The 20,940-nt window shown below is 39.8% G+C and overlaps 1 protein-coding gene across 1 annotated transcript; it reads right to left on the minus strand.

Annotated features, from left to right (window-relative positions):
- Window positions 1-6,682: 6,682 nt before the first annotated feature.
- On the minus strand, window positions 6,683-18,515 carry LOC101047290 (UDP-glucuronosyltransferase 1A10). Its single transcript, XM_074398831.1, has one exon. The coding sequence runs from the start codon at window positions 9,335-9,337 to the stop codon at window positions 8,315-8,317; it is 1,023 nt and encodes a 340-aa protein (XP_074254932.1). The 5' UTR covers window positions 9,338-18,515; the 3' UTR covers window positions 6,683-8,314.
- Window positions 18,516-20,940: the final 2,425 nt, after the last annotated feature.

A 20,940-nucleotide genomic window follows, 5' to 3' on the forward strand; every position in this document is an offset into this window, starting at 1 on the left:
TATCCAAAGGATTATAAATCATTCTACTACAAGGACACGTGCACACGAATGTTCATTGCAGCACTGTTTACAATAGCAAAGACCTGGAACCAACCCAAATGCCCAACGATGATAGACTGGATAGGGAAAATGTGGTACATATACACCATGGAATATTATGCAGCCATCAAAAACGATGAGTTCACGTCCTTTATAGGGACATGGATGAACCTGGAAACCATCATTCTCAGCAAACTGACACAAGAGCAGAAAATCAAACACCGTATATTCTCGCTCATAGGCGGGTGTTGAACAATGAGAACACATGGACACAGGGAGGGGAGCACTACACACTGGGGTCTGTTGGGGGGAAATGGGGGAGGGGCGGGGGGTGGGGAGGTGGGAAGAGATAGCATGGGGAGAAATGACAGATACAGGTGAGGGGACGGAAGGCAGCAAAGCACACTGCCATGTGTGTACCTATGCAACAATCTTGCATGTTCATCACATGTACCCCAAAACCTAAAATGCAATAAAAAAAAAGAAAAAAAAAAAAAAAAAAGAATTTCATAAAGACGTAGAAAGGTTAAGTCCTAACACAGGTGGAGGATCCACCATGGGTCACTTGTTCAGGAATTCTCATAGGAAAAGAAAAAAAACATGTTTAACCAAGGGAGCTGCCACATGACACATGTGCATGATTATCTGCACATCTTAATGGGGATGCCCAGGAAGGTGTAAACTGAAAATTAAATACTAAGGGCTGCCTGGCTCCCACAGAAAGTGAATGGATCCCTCCTGGCCAGAAGAACCCAAAAAAAACCTTCAAAAGTGAATCACAGCCACCACGGAACAGCAGGCTGGACACATCTCATCACACTCCTTCCCTTTTGCAGTTCAAACACAACTGACCTGCCTTAATGTTAAAATAGAGATGAGACAGACACAACTGACTTTTTGTGGCAATCAGATACCGAACTACACACAAGTCAGCAAGAGAAGAGCCAGCTGCAAAAAAACAAAGGGTTGCTGAAGATTTTGTTGGATGGTGTTGTGCTGCAGAGAGCTATGTCCACTCAGTACTGATAATGCCAAGGTTGCAGTGACATAACTTGCATCTTTCTATCAGCTGAGGGTCTGGTGATCGCTGGGTACAGGAAGACTGTGTTATTTGTGCAGGAGGGCTACATGTCCTAGACCATGAAGAAAGGCAGACTTAAAGCTTATTTGTTTTTTACTTTTTGCTTTCCCCTGGTCCTACCAGCCTAACTCCTTTTCCCTAATTAGGACTCCACATTTCCCCTCTAACATAGCACCAATGACAAATCTTTAGCATGTGAGTTAAAGTCTCATCTTCCAACTGCTTCCTACTGACTAGGGGTATAGAGTTGGCCCTAAGATTGTTGGCCTATCAGGAGGTTACATGGGCCTAGATCCCTGGGTTGGGACCTCAATTGGGCAGGGTCACTGTGGGACTATGGGAGAACAGCATTTGCAGCCTAAAAAAGACTATTCTCTCCCATTTGAATGGTCTTTGTTTTTTTCTTTTTTTTTTTTATTGCATTTTAGGTTTTGGGGTACATGTGATGAACATGCAAGATTGTTGCATAGGTACACACTTGGCAGTGTGGTTTGCTGCCTTCCGTCCCCTCACCTGTATCTGTCATTTCTCCCCATGCTATCTCTTCCCACCTCCGCACCTCCCCGCCCCTCCCCCATTTTCCCCCAACGGACCCCAGTGTGTAGTGCTCCCCTCCCTGTGTCCATGTGTTCCCATTGTTCAACACCCGCCTATGAGTGAGAATATACGGTGTTTGATTTTCTGCTCTTGTGTCAGTTTGCTGAGAATGATGGTTTCCAGGTTCATCCATGTCCCTACAAAGGACGTGAACTCATCGTTTTTGATGGCTGTGTAATATTCTATGGTGTATATGTACCACATTTTCCCTATTCAGTCTATCATCGTTGGGCATTTGGGTTGGTTCCAGGTCTTTGCTATTGTAAACAGTGCTGCAATGAACATTCGTGTGCACGTGTCCTTGTAGTAGAATGATTTATAATCCTTTGGATATATACCCAGTAATGGGATTGCTGGGTCAAATGGGATTTCTATTTTTAGGTCCTTGAGGGATCGCCACACTGTCTTCCACAATGGTTGAATTAATTTACATTCCCACCAACAGTGTAAAAGTGTTCCTATTTCTCCACATCCTCTCCAGCATCTGTTGTTTCCCGATTTTTTAATGATCGCCATTCCAACTGGTGTGAGCTGGTATCTCAATGTGGTTTTGATTTGCATTTCTCCGATGACCAGTGATGATGAGCATTTTTTCATATGTTTGTTGGCCTCCTGTATGTCTTCTTTTGTCATTTCATTGTTTATCCAGTCAACATTCAAGAGCAAGTTGTTCAGTTTCCATGAAGCTGTGCGGTTCTGAGTTAGTTTCTGCATTCTGAGTTCTAACTCGATTGCACTGTGGTCTGAGAGACTGTTAGGATTTCTGTTCTTTTGCATTTGCTGAGGAGTGATTTATTGCCAATTATGTGGTCAATTTTAGAGTAGGTGTGATGTGGTGCTGAGAAGAATGTATATTCTGTGGATTTGGGGTGGAGAGTTCTGTAAATGTCTATTAGGTTTGCTTGTTCCAGGTCTGTATTCAGGTCCTGGATATCCTTGTTGATTTTCTGTCTGGTTGATCTGTCTAATATTGACAATGGGGTGTTAAAGTCTCCCACTATTATTGTGTGGGAGTCTAAGTCTCTTTGTAAGTCATTAAGAACTTGCCTTATGTATCTGGGTGCTCCTGTATTGGGTGCGTATATATTTAGGATCGTTAGCTCTTCTTGTTTCAGTGATCCTTTTACCATTATGTAATGTCCTTCTTGTCTCTTTTGATCTTTGTTGCTTTAAAGTCTATTTTATCAGAGATGAGAATTGCAACTCCTGCCTTTTTTTTGCTCTCCATTTGCTTGGTAGATCTTCCTCCATCCCTTTATTTTGAGCCTTTGTATATCCTTGCATGTAAGATGGGTTTCCTGGATACAGCACACTGATGGGTTTTGGCTTTTTATCCAATTTGCCAGTCTGTGTTTTTGATTGGGGCATTTAGTCCATTGACATTTAGGGATAGTATTGTTATGTGTGAATTTGATGCTGTCATTTTGATGCTACCTGGCTGTTTTGTTGGTTAGTTGATGCAGATTCTTGATTGTGTTGCTGCTTTTTTACCATTTGGTGTGTTTTTGGAGTGGCTGGTACTGGTTGTTCCTTTATATGTGTAGAGCCTCTTTCAGGAGTTCTTGTAGAGCAGGTTTGGTGGTGATGAAATCTCTGAGTGTTTGCTTGTTCACAAAGGATTTTATTTTTCCTTCACTTATGAAGCTTAGTTTGGCTGGATAGGAGATTCTGGGTTGAAAGTTCTTTTCTTTAAGGATGTTGAATATTGGCCCCCAATCTCTTCTGGCTTGTAGGGTTTCTGCTGAGAGATCTGCTGTGAGTCTAATGGGCTTCCCTTTGTGGGTAACCCGACCTTTCTCTCTGGCTGCCCTTAGCATTTTCTCTTTCATTTCAACCCTGGTGAATCTGACGATTATGTGCCTTGGGGTTGCTCTTCTTGAGGAATATCTTTGTGGTGTTCTCTGTATTTCCTGGATTTGAATATTGGTCTGCCTTGCTAGGTTGGGGAAGTTTTCCTGGATAATATCCTGAAGAGTATTTTCCAGCTTGGATTCATTCTCTTCATCACATTCAGGTACACCTATCAGACGTAGATTAGGTCTTTTCACATAGTCTCACATTTCTTGAAGATTTTGTTCATTCCTTTTTGCGCTTTTTTCTCTGTTCTTGCCTTCTCTTTTTATTTCATTGAGTTGATCTTCGACCTCTGATATCCTTTCTTCTGCTTGGTCAATTCGGCTGTTGAAGCTTGTGCATGCTTCACGAAGTTCTCGTGTTGCGTTTTTCAGCTCCATCAATTCACTTATACTCCTCTCTATGCTGTCCATTCTCGTCAGCAGTTCGTCCAATCTTTTTTCAAGGTTCCTAGTTTCTTTGCGTTGGGTTAGAACATGTTCTTTAGCTCACTGTAGTTTCTTACTACCCACCTTCCAAAGTCTGATTCTGTCATTTCATCACCCTCCTTCTCCATCCGGTCTGGTTCCCTTGCTGGTGAGGAGTTGTGATCCCTTTTAGGAGGAGAGGTGTTCTGGTTTCGGGAGTTTTCATCCTTTTTGCGCTGGTTTCTTCCCATTTTTGTGGGTTTATCCACCTGTTGTCTGTCTCTGTCCCAGGGAGTTGGAGCTTTATGAGTTTCCGTTGTACTACTGCCTTTTTTGATTTTTCTTTCAGGTCTGACCCGCCCAGCTAGCAGCACGCCTAGCCTCTGCCTGCCCGCAGGGGCTTTGCTGAGCTGCTGTGGGCTCTGCCCAGCTGCCCTGAGCTCTTCCCTGTAGTCCTTTTTATATGGGCATAGTTAGAACTGTCTCGGCAATGGTGGCCCCACCTCTGTTATGGCGGACTCTCTGTTGTGGCAGGTTGCCTCGGCAATGGCGGGTTGCCTCAGCAACGGCGGCCTGCCTCCATAGCGGTGGAGAGTCTCAGTAATGGCGGAAGCCCCTCCCCCACCAAGCAGGACTGTCCCGGTTCAGCTGTGCTTGGTTTGAAGGGCTCAACCCAGAGGGTTTCCAATTACTGTTTTTGTTTCGTTGTTGTTGGGGGTGGAGGGGTGGGACCAACCGAGCCTGATCACCTGGCTCCCTGACTCAGAGTCTTTTCTTTTAAGTTGAACGACCCCGCGTTCCGGTCGTTTGTTGAAAAGGCGCCAGGATCTCCCGTGCTGCGACTCACGGAGTCGGCTCGAACTGCGGCGCCGGCTCCTGGCGGATTTTTTGCCTAGGAATCTCCTGGCCTGACTCGCTATTTCAGATGAATGGGCAACTCTGCCGTCTCAGGGCTCTGCTCGCCAGCTAAGAGGGCTCCCAGACCAGTGGCTTTTGTACGGAGAACCGCAGCAACAGGGAGTGGTCACAGCAGCCGCGCGGGCGGAATCAGCCCCGCGGGGGCCAAAACAGCCGCACCGGCTGGGACTGCGACGCTGACGACCCCTCTGCCTGGGTATCTCCTGGTCTGTGGGCAATAAGAGTTCATCTGGAAATGCAGCATCCACTCACCCTCTGCACTTTCACTGGGAGCTGAAGTCCTGAGCTGTTCTTAGGCGGCCATCTTCCCAGCATTCCCCATTTGAATGGTCTTAACACCCTCATCAAAATTTGGCACCTACTCAATTGACCAAAGATGTATGGTTTTATTTCTGAATTGTCTATTCCACTGATCAACATAAAAAGATGTTGTATGAGATAATTGTGGATAAATTAATTATGGACTGGAAATGAGATAATATTAAAGTATAACTGATTGTGTTAGGTGTGATAATTATATTGTGGCTATGTAACACATTTTACTTGTTTTTATATTTAATAAAATATTCAATGATGGAATGATATGCTACGAACTTCCTTTTAAAAATGACAGCCAAAAGTATTCTTTAAAAGGTCAGAAATAAAGAGGATAGATGAATTAATACAGCAAATACTGAAAGTAATTTAGCCTAAGGATTGATATACGGGTGCTCATTACACTATAGTCTCTTTTTGTGTATGTTTGAAAACTTTGAAAATAAAAACTTGAAGTAAACAATTTTAGTGGGAGGCCTTAGACTTGTCCACAAAAAGCTAATATTGAATTTGGATCTGAGACTACAGCAAGAATCTTTGAGCAATGGGGGGAAGCACAGATCTTTTCTTGCTCTGTAACCACATCCCACCCCAAGTTCTGCAGAGCTGCACCTGCCATGGATAGTATAGACGGAGCCTGAATTCTTTTCACCTAAAACCAGTCATCAATTCTGTTGAAACTTACCAAAAATTCAAAAAAACTATGACTGACTTCCTCTTTTTCTCATTAAAACTATTTCAATGTTCTGATGAATTATTTACATATCATTAATCAACACACACATTAGAATGCTGAAATGTAAAAGAATGACCAGACCAAATGATATAGTTTAGAAGTTTGTACCCTCCAAATCTCACGTTAACGTTTGATCCCTGACATTGGAGATCGGGCAATCTGCCATCCTTGTTAAAGTATTCAATTACATTCCTGGACCTGGATAGGCTCAAGGAGATTTTGTTACAGGAAACCTTCAAGAAAATCCCCTATGTAGGGTCTGGGACATTGCACACAAACACACCTGCACATACACAAACACATACATGTACAATCACATACTCCATCATCAAGTAATGCTTCCTTCTCTAAGACAGATGAGATGCAGACTCTGAATCCTCTTTCCCAGCAAGATGTAAACAACTGCATGCTTTTCCCAGATACACCCTGCTGATCTGAAACAAGGAAGGAGCAATATGCAGTGTCCATTGTTCAATTTACTTTTGCAGTTGGGCCATATCCAAGGCTCTTTGCCAAAAAGCCCTCTTTGAGTTCTGAATTCCTCTGTGAGAATTCTGCTGGCATTATATGTATAATCATAAATATATACATTAGTATACACACCCCTTCACAAGTATAAAAACTTTCATATATATATATTTAATGGATATATAAACACATTTATTTTATTTCTCATAAAAGATATTTAAAATTAAAATAAAACCATATATAGTTTAATGTTTCATATTTTATAGATATCCCCCTATCATAGGTGATATAAAATTATATATAGCTTTTATATCTCTAAAGGCCTCTGGTGACCCTGTGAGCCACAGTGAACTCAGTGTGAGTTCAGGAAGTGGCAGGGCTTCATCCTCAGCCAAAGGGTGTGGGGTGTAGGCAACACACGGGTGGTTTTGATATTGTAATTAATGGAGGGTAAAGAGGAGAAAAGTGCTTTATATTAAGTCCAAGCTCTTAGAGTCCTGCAACTTGCATCTCCTCGCCTGGTTTTGCCATGAGCTGAAAGTCATTCCTAATTTTGAAAGGCCTGCAACTGTAGTCTTCCTGCTTTTTAGAAAGAGCATTATTTCACTTTCCCATAAGATGGCTGAACAGTCACTTTTTCACCAAACATCTACCAATGACAGATATGACTGTGTTACAAAGTCTACTGAACCCTGTAAAAAGCCAGAACAATATATAAAAATGTATACTCCATCTCTAATAAAATAATACATTGAGATGAGACACCAGGTGTTTGATCTGGATTTAGCAACTATGCATTTGCCAATAATCTTAGTCTGGTATTTGTCAAGGATTGTTCAGTCACAGGTGACCAAATCCCTATTTAAACTGACGATTCTAACAATATTACTCAATAATGTTTTGGAAGTATATGCTCCAGCAAAGAAAAAGAAGTGGTACAAATATCAGAGAAAAGAATTCTTTGCAGATGGTATTACATATTGCATATCTATTGCATACTACAGAAATAAGAAAAGTTAGTAATGTGGCTGGATACAAGATATATATGCAAAAACCAAAACTTCACTTACCAATAGTCAGTTAAATGTAGAAATGGAAAAATTGCCCTGTACACAAACGTTTCAAAAATAATAAAATGCCAAGGAATAAATTTTAGTAAGAAAGATAAAATGCTTCTATAGTGAAAAATTTATTTATTTATATAGAACAAGATCTAAATAAACAGTGAGACATACATATTTCTGAACAGAAAGACTTAATAGCAAAAAGATGCCAATCCTTCTCAATTCATGAAAACCCTGTAACCCTACATGTAGCACTCTAGTTTACCAAGATAAAAGCAAGAATATGGAAATTTATTCACATAAGGAAAGTATTAAAGAATGTGTACACGGCCTTATTCATAAAAGCAAAAAATGGAAAATGCCTAAATATATATATCGATATTAATTGGTTAAAAAACTACATTACATCCAGAGTAAAGACTTTTATGCAATTATTAAAAGAACTTATAAAATCTGTATGATCCAGGTGCCCCCTCCAAAAAAAAAAAAAAATCTGTATGCATTGGTCTATCAAGGTATCTACAGTTCACTGGCAAGTGAAAAATGCAAGGTAAAGAAGAATATGTCCAGCCCAATACTAGATTTTATTTTAACAAATAGGTATGAGATTTACATTAGATATTGCATATACCTAAAATATTTTTTAATGAAAAGAATGTATTGGAAACTGCTAAGAGCATTTCCTCTAGGGGGTCACAAAGAATTAGCAAAAAAAGCAAAGTTTCATTTCTTACTTTGGTTTTTGGTATTTTTCTAAACATGGTATTTAAAAATGTAGCCTGAATATGATCTAAAGTTTTTAAATTATATATACACACCTTCAAGAATGGCAGTTTTATAAAATTTGATAACAAGTGCATGCATTGGCACAAAATAATTTGTTAAACTGGAAAGAAATTTGAAGTGCGACAAATAAAAATGTCAAAACGCAGTTCATTAAGGAATCCTTTTTTAATTTCCAAAGCCAGATTATTCTTACTATGCTAAAGGAGAGATGACTTACCATAGACAGTGGCTTTCTCTGTTTGCAGTTAATACCACCAATGAAGACCATGTTGGGCATCACAGGTCTGGGATAGTCCAAAACAAAGTCCATTCGCAACAGCCAAACTGATGTGTGGCTGTAGAGATCATATGCTGTGACAGGTGTCTGGAGAATTTCAGAGGCCACTTCTAGGGCAGTTTTGAAATAATAGTGGCAAAATAAATGCTCCTCCAAGTGCATGATGTGGTTCCATACTCTCTCCTTGAAAGTCATGGCATCTGAGAACCCTAAGAGACCTCTGGGGACATAGGAAAGAGGAGCAGGACACTGTGCACCTTCTTCAAGATAATGACAAAGTATCCCCCTGGTGAAGACAACAGAGGGAAGGGAGAAATATTTGGCAACAATTAAGCCACAGGTATCAAAAGGATCAAGAAACACTGCATCAAAAGAAGTCTCCTTTAAGTATTCTACTAATTTTTTGTCCTTAAACAAACTCCTGCAATGTGAAAAAAATAAGTCAAAACTGCCACTGTATGGACTCATTAATAGAGAAAATATACTTTGTATTTTTCCTTTCCATTGATCATTGGCAAATGCCAGGAACTCTCGGTCCTGATCCTCCAGAGAGTATGAGGTTGAGTAACTCTTCACTGTGCAATTCAGTTTTCTTCCCAGTTGCCAACTCACCTCTGGCCTGACTACGACCACCTCATGCCCACTGAGGATGAGTTTCTCCACCACCGACTGCATGGTGAACCAGTGGCTCCCATCCATGGGCACTACCAGCAGCTTGCCTGCATGGGCAAAGCCACAGGTTAGCAGCAGAAGCACACATAGAGAAAGGGGGCCGGTCCACCCTGCAGGAGCCATCAGAGAACTTCAGCCCAGAGCCAGCAGCTGGGATTCTAAGTTCCTATAATACAGTAGGCGGAATAACCACAGGCACGAAACCTGGCCCCAATAGAGGGCGTGTATTTATCTTTCCATAAAAAAAAAAAAAAAATCAGTCTCAATGCCAATGATTTACTCATATGAACAAGAATACATGAGTAGCCTTTGCTGAGACATCAACCTGTATGTTTTCCAGACAAGAGTAGCTTACAGTCTTTGCCTTGGAGGCAGATCGTGCCCTGTGCTGCAGTGAGTTTAGAAACAGAATTATTAAGCAATGCTTTTGGACCTCCAAAATTCAGAAAAATAAAGTGAAAGCAAATCTGAAGAAAGCTAATATTTTTGGAATTTGTCCCAATGCAAAATTTAGATGTTAACTTTAGACAACCAAATATTCTCTGCCAAGAAAGAAACTGGCATCTTATGTTCTAAGGAAAGACAACAAGGCCCCCAGCACTGACCTCCCAACTAGTAAGAAATCAGGGCTCACCTGTGTCTCTGCAATGCATAAGCATTGCTGCTTGTCTTCCGCATCCAAACCCTGAGAGGCCTCTGAAATGCTGAAATGAGATTGACAACCCTACCTCCATGGACCATGCCAGGGACTTGATGGAAAGTGACTGTCACCTATTTTAAATGGCTTTCCTCAGATACGTCGCATGCAGTGGGGGGTCGGCAGCCCAATCCTTACACGAGCACTCTACTGAGCTGCCACTCTGTGACCTCTCTACTTCCACACTCTAAACACACCATCACTCCAGTGCCCTCCTTCAGGAAAAGATGTACTTGTCTCGCTCAGTCTGCTGAGCACTCCTGAGGTCAGACGTGATGTCATCTTCATGTTTTCACCCTCCTTTCACAGTACCCGTGTTATGCCTTTGACATAGTTTGTATGTTTGTTCCCTCCATATATTATGGTCAACTATAATTTCCAGTATTGAAGGTGAAGCATGGTGGGAGGTGTTTGGGTCATAAGCACGAATCCCTTATGAATGGCGTGGCACTGTCCTCCCAGTAGTGAGTGATTTCTCACGAGACTCTGTTGTTTAAAAGTATGTGCCAAAAACACTCTTCTGGATATTATCCAGGAAAGCTTCCCCAGCCTAGCAAGACAGGCAATGTTCAAATTCGGGAAATACAGACAACACCACAAAGTTACTCCTCGAGAAGAACAACCCCAAGATACATAATTGTCAGTTCACCAAGACTGAAATGAAGGAAAAATGTTAAGGACAGCCAGAGAGAAAGGTCAGGTTACCCACAAAGGGAAGCTCATCAGACTAACAGCAGATCTCTCTGCAGAAACCCTACAAGCCAGAAGAGAGTGAGGGCCAATATTCAACATTCTTAAATAAAAGAATTTTCAACCCAGAATTTCATATCCAGCCAAACTAAGCTTCATAAGTGAAGGAGAAATAAAATCTTTTATTTTATTTCTCAATAAGCAAATGCTGAGAGATTTTGTCACCACTAGGCCTGCTTTACAAGACCTCCTGAAGGAAACACTAAATATGAAAAGGAAAAACAAGCAACAGCCACAATTTGTTTTATTAAAAACATACCAAATTGTAATGACCAATGACACTGTGAAGAAACTGCATTAACTAACAGTCAAAACAGCCAGCGAGCATCATAATGACAGGATCAAATTCACACATAACAATATTAACCTTATATGTAAACACACTAAATGCCCCAATTAAAAGACACAGACTGGCAAATAAGAGAAAGAGTCAAGACCCATTGGTGTTCTGTATTCCGGAGACCCATATCACCTGCAAAGACACACATAGACTCAAAATAAAGAGATGGAGGAATATTTAGCAAGCAAATGGAAAGAAAAAAAAATGCAGGGGTTGCAAACCTAGTCTCAGATGAAACAAACTTTAAACCAACAAAGATCAAAAAAGACAAAGAAGGGTATCACATAATAGCAAGGAAATCAATGCAACGAGAAGAGCTAACTATCCTAAATATATTTTCACCCCATAGAGGAGCACCCAGATTTTTAAACAACTTATTAGAGACCTACAAAGAGACAGACTCCCACGTAATAATGGTGGGAGGCTTTAACACCCCACTGTCAATATTAGACAGATCAACCAGATAGAAAATTAACAAGGATATTCAGGACTTGATCTCAGCTCTAATAGACATCTACAGAACTCTCTACCCCAAATCAACAGAATATACATTCTTCTCAGCACCACAACACACTTAATAAAATTAACAAGGAGAGTCAAGACTTGATCTCAGCTCTAATAGAATCTACAGAACTCTCCACCCCAAATCAACAGAATATACATTCTTCTTAGCACCACATCACACTAACACTGACCACATAATTGGAAATAAAACACTCTTCAGCAAATGCAGAAGAATGGAAATCACAACAGTTTCTTAGACCAAAAAGTGCTATCAAATTAGAACTCAGGATTAAGAAACCTGCTAAAAACCGTACAACTGCATGGAAACTGAACCGCCTGCTCCTGAATGATTACTGGATAAATAACAAAATTAAGGCAGAAATAAATAAGTTCTTTGAAACCAGTGAGAACAAAGACACAATGTATTCAGAATCTCTGGGACACAGCTAATAGCGTTTAGGGGAAATTTTACAGCACTAAATACCTACAGGAGAAAGCAGGAAGAACTAAAATTGACATCCTAACTTCACAATTAAAAGAACTAGAGAAGCAAGAGCAAACAAATTCAAAAGCTAGCAGAAGACAAGAAATAACTAAGATCAGAGCCGAACTGAAGGAGAGAGAGATATAAAAAAACCCTTCAAAATATCAGTGAATCCAGGAGCTGGTTTTTTGAAAAGATTAACACAATAGATAGACCACCAGCCAGACTAACAAAGAAGGAAAGAGAAAAGAATCAAACAGACACAATGAAAAACAATAAAGGGGATATCACCACTGATCCCACAGAAATACAAACTACCATCAGAGAATACTATAAACACCTCTATGCAAATAAACTAGAAAATCTAGAAGAAATGGATAAATTCCTAGACACACACACACACACATACACCCCCCCCCCAAGAAAAACCAGGAAGAAATAAAATCCCTGAATAGACCAATAATAAGTTCTGAAATGGAGACAGTAATTAATAGCCTACCAAAGAAACACACACACACACACACACACACACACACACACACACACACACACAGGACCAGATGGATTCACAGCCAAATTCTACCAGAGGTACAAAGAGGAGCTGGTACCATTCCTTCTGAAACTGTTCTGAACAATAGAAAAAGAAGGACTCCTCCTCCCTAACTCATTTTATGAGGCCAGAATCATCCTGATTCCAAAACCTAACAGAGATACACACACAAAAAATAAAATTTCAGGCCAATATCCCTAATAAACATCAATGCAAAAATCTTCAATAAAATAATGGCAAAATGAATCCAGCGGCACATCAAAAAGCTTATCCATCACAATCAAGTCGGCTTCATTTCTGGGATGCAAGGCTGGTTTGACATATGTAAATTGATAAACGTAACCCGTCACATAAACAGAATCAATGACACAAACCACAATTATCTCAAAAGAGGCAGAAAAGGCCTTCAATAAAATTCAGCTAAAAACTCTCAATAAACTAGGTACTGATGGAATATATCTCAAAATAATAAGAGCTACTTATGACAAACCCACAGCCAATATCATACTGAATGGGCAAAAGCTGAAAGCATTCCCTTTAAAAACCAGCACAAGACAAGGATGCCCTCTCTCACCACTCCTATTCAACATAGTATTGGAAGTTCTGGCCAGGGCAATTAGGCAAGAAAAAGAAATAAAGGGTATTCAAATAGGAAGAGAGGAAGTCAAATTGTCTTTGTTTGCAGACAACATGACTGTATGTTTAGAAAATCTCATCATCTCAGCCCAAAATCTCCTTCAGCTGATAATCAGCTTCAGCAAAATCTCAGGATACACAAGACCTAAAGCCATGCCAGGCCAAGAGTTGAGTCATGGGCACCTACACTCAATCAACAAACTACTTTCCAACTGCCACAGAGTTTTTCTTTTTCTCTAGCAGCTAAATAAGCACAAATCTAGAGAAAAACAATGTTAAACAAGTGCAGCTCCACCAGCCTCTCATCCAGTGAAAGCTGTATTTGTAGATCATGGAACCCATCCCTTGTTCCATGAGCCACCAATACAGCTTTCATTGGACAAGAGGCTGATTTCAGTAACTTTCTCCTGATAAGACAACCAGTGACCACAGACTAGTTCTGGCCAATTTACAGAGACTGTGAATTTGAGTGCCTTTGTGTCCTGAAGAGACCTTTTCATTTACAGGGTCTAATTGTAATCCATTTAAATGTGATGTCTCTATTCCAGGGTGAACATGAGCTGGATATAACATACATGCGTGTTCAATACACATGCATCAGGACCGCCTTCATAAATGGTCATAGCTCCTCCTGTAATCTGTTGAACATGTATATTTAGCCAACCTGTTCATTATAAAGCTCCTACCCCTACCCCTTGTCCTTTCAAGGGCCCCTCTCTGGTCTTTTCCAGAGGCTATGCTTCCCAGCCAGGTGGCTGTAACGTTTTACAAGAAATAAAGAGTCCTTTTCTAAAACCTACAATTCTGTACTTTTTCAGTGAACAGAGGTGTAAAGGTGAAAATGAGAAAACTGATCATAGCAAAAGGCAAACAATGCTATAGAGAAGGGGGATGGGGAACTGATACTTAACTAAAAGAAGTGTTAAGAGAACAGCTGGGTTCAAAGCCAACCCCACTCAGCATTGCTCTTGCAAGGATGCAGCTCCCTGAACCTCAGGGACAGGAGAGACTTGCCTGACAGGCCCCCCTGAGGCCAGAGAAGCATCCTTTCTTTAGGGAGACCAGGACAGTGATCACCTACCCCCATTTCCCGAACAAGAGAAGAGTCTGTGAAACTCTTGTGGGGCAACACACCAGTTTCCTTTCTTTCTAACAGTTTTCCTAGGACAAAATGACTTTATCTCCTGGCCTGGCTTCTTCGTGGAAGGGACTTGTCACCCTTTTGAAATGAGAGCAGAAGGAGAAGATAACAGAAGCATGAGCCTCCTTAAGTCGTGCCCCTTTTGGAGCTCCTAATGCTGTGGCAAGCTTTCAGTGCTCCAGTGACAGTGACCCTCTGTCCCTGCTCTTTGGGGAACGGGGAGTTTTCCAGGATGTAAGACTTCCAGTGTTTAACTGGGAATATTCTGGGCAGACCTGCACAGCTTACCACCTTAGTGGGGAGACGAGTTGGTAGGTTCCCAAAACACAAGTTTACAAGGAAAACAGGTAGCTGATGATAGACTTTGCCCTGGTGCTCATTAATTGTTCAGTGTATATGACAGTCTATTTAGCACATTAACAAAACAGAAAGTATTTTGTTCATTTTTTGGGTTTTTGTTGTTGTTTGTTCTTGTTATTTTCTTTTTTGCAATGAAGTCTCGCTGTCTCACCTAGGCTGGAATGTAGCTGCAGTTAAGTGAGGCTCACTGCAACCTCCACCTCCAAGGTTCAAGTGATTTCCCTGCCTTAGCCTCCTGAATAGCCGGGATTACAGATGCCTGCTACCATGCCCAGCTAATTTTTATATTCTTAGTAGAGATGGGGTTTGGCCATGTTGGCCAGGCTGATCTCGAACTACTGACCTCAGGAGTTGGGACTGGCCTCCCGAAGTGTTGGGATTACAGGCATGAGCCACCACGGCTGGTCTTATTTCTGATTAAACACTACTCACATAGCGCCATTGGATTGGGTCTCAAACAGTGCTGCTCAAGGTATGGTTTCCAGCTCATGTTACCCACCCACCTCAGCACTGGTGCAGACACTGCAGGAAATGCTTAGAAATTCCTGTAGCAATTGGTGTTGCTATGTCAGCCAAACAATCATCAGTAGCTTTGCATTTCATAGGTCTGTGGTTTATTTAATTTCACTTTCTAGCATTTCATTTTTGTTATATGTTACCAAAAAATATGGATCTTTAATGAATTGCAGAAAACTTTTTTTGCCTTTTTTTTTTCTGTCACAGATAGCTTGAGAAGCTCTGCTATAAACTACTTAATTTCATAATCCTCTGGTGGGGTACAGAGATGCATCTCAAATTTGTACAGGTTATGCTAACACACAAGATGCTATAGGGTTTGGATTATAATCCTGAAAGACATCATCTCAAAACCCATAATCCTGAATGTTGAATTCCAAAATATCAATCCCTAAGGATCCAAATCCCTAAGGTCTAACTCCCTAAGTGAATGTGTAACTTACTGGGTTGGCCAAGCCTGGTAAAGCTGTTAGAATGAGTATGTGGTTCTTTTTAAGTGTGAAAATAAAGATATTTGTACAGACTTGTAAAAAAAAAATCTAAGATCTCTAACATCTAAAATCCCAAAAAATCACAATCACAGGATAGGTTCTTTCAGAGTTTTTTCCTTTTGCTTTTCTTCTTAGTTTTTTTCTCAAGGTTAAACTGTCAGCATTATTTTTGCAATTTGCTATGCTGTGGATTTCATCTTCACATCATTTCCAATACTAAAGGCAGAAACTGTGTGGAGACTTTTAGAGAATTCTAATTCATTTCATGCTCACAAATTTGACTCCATGAAAGTGCGTTATCAAAGGGTTAACTGTGTAAACATTGGGCATGTAGGTAAAAACATTGAAACATCCTCAATAAATAAAGAGATTTCCCTTTCGTACATCCGCATTTGTGAAAGATAAAATTTCATGGCCGGGTGCGGTGGCTCATGCCTGTAATCCTTACCATTTTGGGAGGCTGAGGCTGGCAGATCGCCTTAAGTCAGGAGTTCACGACCAGCCTGGCTAACATGGCAAAACCCCATCTCTACTAAAAGTACAAAAATTTGCTGGGCATGGTGGTAGGTGCCTGTAATCCCAGCTACTCTTGAGGCTGAGGAAGGAGAATCACTTGAACCAGGGAAGCAGATGTTACAGTGAGCCGGGATCAAGCCAGTGGATTCCAGCCTGGGCAACAGAACAAGACTCTGTCTCAAACAAACAAACAAACAAAACAATCTCTTGAGACCTGGGCACTTTGAGCAACTGTGTATGTGGTGGTAACTCACAGAGATTCTTAACTGACCTCATGAAGAGTCTCAGGTCATTTTTCAGGTGATCAAAGCTGAAAGCTGAGTGCACACAATTACCAACCACAAAGATATATGCCTATAATTTCCTTTTTTGACCTATTACTCTATGAATATGATTCATCTGGTCACAACTGATATACATGTGTGACAGTCATGAGTACACCTGAGGGTTTACACTTGTACAAATAGGTATGTCATTATGGCCTACTTTAGGGTGCAAAGTGGCCTATGAAGTGTTCTGTCCTGTTTTTATGTGTTTTTCAAATAAATCCACATTTAAAAAGTAAACAAATATCTTTTAAAGAATTTTTAAAGTTATTTTTTTCTAGAATGATATTTGTAGGACTTTGATCTTTCAGGATCCTAACATTCAGGATTTGGGGATTTCAGGTCTTTGGGGATTGTGATTGCCTGCCAGGAGCCTCCATGTCAAGGATGTACATGTTTATTTGCACATCTTAGTGAAGGAGGCCATGTGGGTTGTCTTTTCACCCTCTTGATAGTGTCTTTGATGCACAGAAGTGTTTTATTTTGATGTCAAATTTGTTGTGTTTTTTTGTTTGTTGTTGTTGTTGTTTCTTATACACAACAATACATTGTGTCACATCTCAGAAACCATTTCCAAATCCAGGTCATAAATATTCACCCAAATGCTTCCTTCTAAAGGTTTACACTTCTAGCTTTTCTATTTAGCTATTTGATCCATTTCAAGTTAGTTTTTGCACATAAGGGTGCAACTTCATTCTTTTGCATGTAGATATGCAGCTGTCCCACCAACCTCTGTTGAAGAGATTATTCTTTCCCATTTGAACAGTCTTGGCACCATAGTAAAAGCCAACTGACCAAGGATGTATGGGTTTATTTCTAGATTCTCAACTTCATTCTATTGATCTGCATGTAAAAGACAATTAGAGGAAATTTAATTATGAATTATAAATGAGACAATATTAAAGAGTTACTGATTCTGTGAGGTATGATAATGATATTGTGCCTATGTAACAAATTTTCCTTATTTTTTATATTTAGTGAAGTATTTGCAGACAAAATGACATGCCCAGCATTTCCATTAAAAAATCATAGCCTAAACGTTCTTTAAAAAGAAACAAAATAGCAGACACATGAATCAGTACAATAAAATATTGAGAATTATGTAACATAAAGATGGAGGGAGATATGGGTGCTTATTACACTATAGTCTCTCCTTGCTATTTGTTTGAAAACTTTGATAATGAAAAGTTGAAATGAATAATCTTGGTGGGAGGCCTTGGGCTTGCCCACTAACAACTTACTCTGAATTTGGATCTAGGAATGAAACTAGATCTTAGAGCAATGGAGGAAACCCAGATCTTTTCTTGCTGTGAAGTTACTTCCTACCCCCAATTCTCCAGAGCTACTCTTGTCCTGGATGGTACAGACTAAGCCTGAATTCCTTCCTGCTGGACCTAGTCATCAATTCTGCTGGAACTCACCAAAAACTGAAAAAGCCTGGAAGTGATTCCTTTTTTAAAAAATTAAAACTATCTTGATGTTCTCTTGAATGATGATCTACCATCCTGGTTAAAGTATTTAATTACAGCATTGGATGTAATTCCCCTGGATACACTCAGTGAGTTTTTGCTACTGGAAACCTTCATGAAAATCTCCTATGTAGGGTCTGAGACACTGCACAGACATGTGTGTGCATGCACACACACACACACACACACACACACACATACACACATATAGAGCCACATATGCACACTCTATCATCAAGTGATGCTTCCTTCTCATCAGACAGTTCAGACTATGATTCCTGTTGTCTAGCAAGATACAACAAACTGTATGCTTTTCCAAGATACAGCCTGTCCATATAAAATAAGAAAAGAGGAATCCAGTGTCCATAAATCTCTCAATGACAATTCACTTTTGTAGTTATGCTATATCCAAGGCTCATCGTCAAAGGGCACTCTTTGATATCTGAATTCCTCTTTGAGAACTTTCTTTATTCTCAAATTTATAGATATGGATAAATATATAACTTTCCATATCTATAAAACCTCTTATACATACTTATCCTTTAATATATTCATAAAATTGTATATTTTTAAACACACAAGATCAAAAATATATAAAATGATATATGGTCAATATGTTTCCTATTTTGTACATATCTTTATATGATAGGTGATATAAAATCCCACATAGCTTTCTGTATCTCTAAGGCCCTCTGTGTGACTCTGTGAGCCATAATAAACTCAGTGTGGGTTCAGGAAATAGCAGGATCCTACACCTGGGTGGTGCTTGGTGCTGTAACTGAAGGAGGGTAAAGGGGAGAGAAGCATTTTGAAAAGCCTAGCCTCTTAGAGTCCTACAACTTGCATCTCCTCGCCTGTTCTTGACAAAAGCTGAAAGTCATGCCTCACTTGAAAGACCTAAAACGGTAGTCTTCCTGCTTTTTATATTCTTTCACTTTCCCATGAGTTGGTTGAAAACTCAGTCTTTTAACAAACATCTGCCAATCTGTGAGAGACATAGCTGTGTTACAAAGTCTACTGAATCTTGTAAGAAGCCAGAGTAATAGACAAAAACGCATGGCCCATCCTTAAAAAAGAAAGAGATGAGGGGTCGGCAAGCAATTCATGAAACTGAATATTATGAAAAACTTATGCATGGATTTCAAATTTCTTTGCACCAAAACAAATTTATACTTAACTTGATAAAACATGTCTGAATAGGATCTAGCTTGAGGCACTAAGAAGGACAAAACGTTATTTTGAAAAAAGCCCCCATCAGAACAACATGAATTCTGCTACAACTGAAGCAACAGCATAAAATTTATGCTGAGGCATGAGGGGAAGAACGAATGGTGAAATCATCAATGCTTTATAAAAAGTTAATGGGAAAAATGCTCCAAAGAAAGTAGCAGTTTACAAATGAGTAATTCCTTTTAAGAAGGGACAAGATGACGTTGAAAATGAAGCCCATGCCAGTAGACCATCTACATCAATTTTCAAGGAAACAATCTTGCTCATGCTGTAACTGAAGAGCACTAACAACAGTAGAAACAATAGCCAACACAGTAGACTTCTCAGTCAGGTCAGTTTACACAATTTTGACAAAAATTTAAGTTGAACAAATTTTCCACTCGATGGGTGCCAAAACCTTTGCAGCCAGATCAGCTGCAGACAAGAACACACCCTTCTATGGAAGTTATAAACAAGGGGGATCAAACCTTGAAGCATCACTTCAAAGAATTGTAACAGAAGATGAAACATAGGTTTACCAGTATGATCCTGAAGACAAACCACAATCAAAGCAATAGCTACCAAGAGATGAAATTGGTCCAGTCAAATCAAAAGCAGATGGGTAAGACCAAATGTCAAGGTAACAGTTTTCTGGGTGGCTAAAGCATTCTGCTTTACACTTTCTGCAGGGTTAAAAAAGATAACATCTGCTTATTATTGTTGCTTTGAAGAACTGAGCCAAATCTTTATCAGAAAAACACCTGGCAAAGCTTGCAACTATGTTGAATCCAAAGACTTTTATGCAATTATTAAAGAACATGTTGAATCTGTAACGATGCCATTGGTTTACTGGCAAATAAAAATGCATGGTAAAGAACAACATGTCCAGCCTGACAGTACATTTCGTTTTAATAAAATAAGTGTAAATATTTACATATATGCTTATATATAATTTCAATAAATGAAAACAGATGCATACAAAACTGCAAAAAGTATTTTACTATAGCAGGATTCGCTAAAAATGAAAGTTTCATTTCTTATTGTGTGTTTAAGTATTTTTCCAAAAATACTAAAAGAGGTATAATTGCTTGGAAGGCTTAGGTAGGGGGATCACTTGAGCCCAGGAGTTTGAGTCCAGCCAGGGCACAACAGCAATACCCTCAAGAAGGAAAGAAAGAGAGAGAGAAAAAGAAAGAAAGAGAGAGAGAGAGAGAGAGAGAGAGGAAGAGAGAGAAAGGAAGAGAGAAAGAGAAGAGAGAGAGAGAAAGAGAGAGAGAGAAAGAGAGAGAGAAAAAGAAAGAAAGAAAGGCAGTGGAAATTGTGAACAATTAACCAATTGTATAAACATACATATTAACGAGGCAATTATATAAAAGTTGCTAACCAACAAGCATGTAGATGGCCCAAAATAATATTTTACACAGAAAATAAATTTTAGATGCAACAAACACAAATGTCAAATCCCGGTTCAAGGAATTTGACAAGGTTTAAGGAATCTTTTTAAATGTTCAAAGCCTGAATACTTTTAATGTGCTAGAGGAGCAGTGACTTACCTTAGGCAAGGGCTTTCCTCGACTACAGTAGATACCACCAATGAAGATCATGTTGGGCATCACAGGTCTAGGATAGTCCAAAACAAAGTCGGTTCACAACAACCAAATTGATGTGTGGCTGCAGAGATCATATGCCATAACAAGTGTTTGGAGAATTTCAGAGGCTACTTTTAAGGTATTTAAA

Source organism: Saimiri boliviensis, chromosome 5 (genome assembly GCF_048565385.1).
Source record: "Saimiri boliviensis isolate mSaiBol1 chromosome 5, mSaiBol1.pri, whole genome shotgun sequence".
NCBI lineage: Eukaryota > Metazoa > Chordata > Mammalia > Primates > Cebidae > Saimiri > Saimiri boliviensis.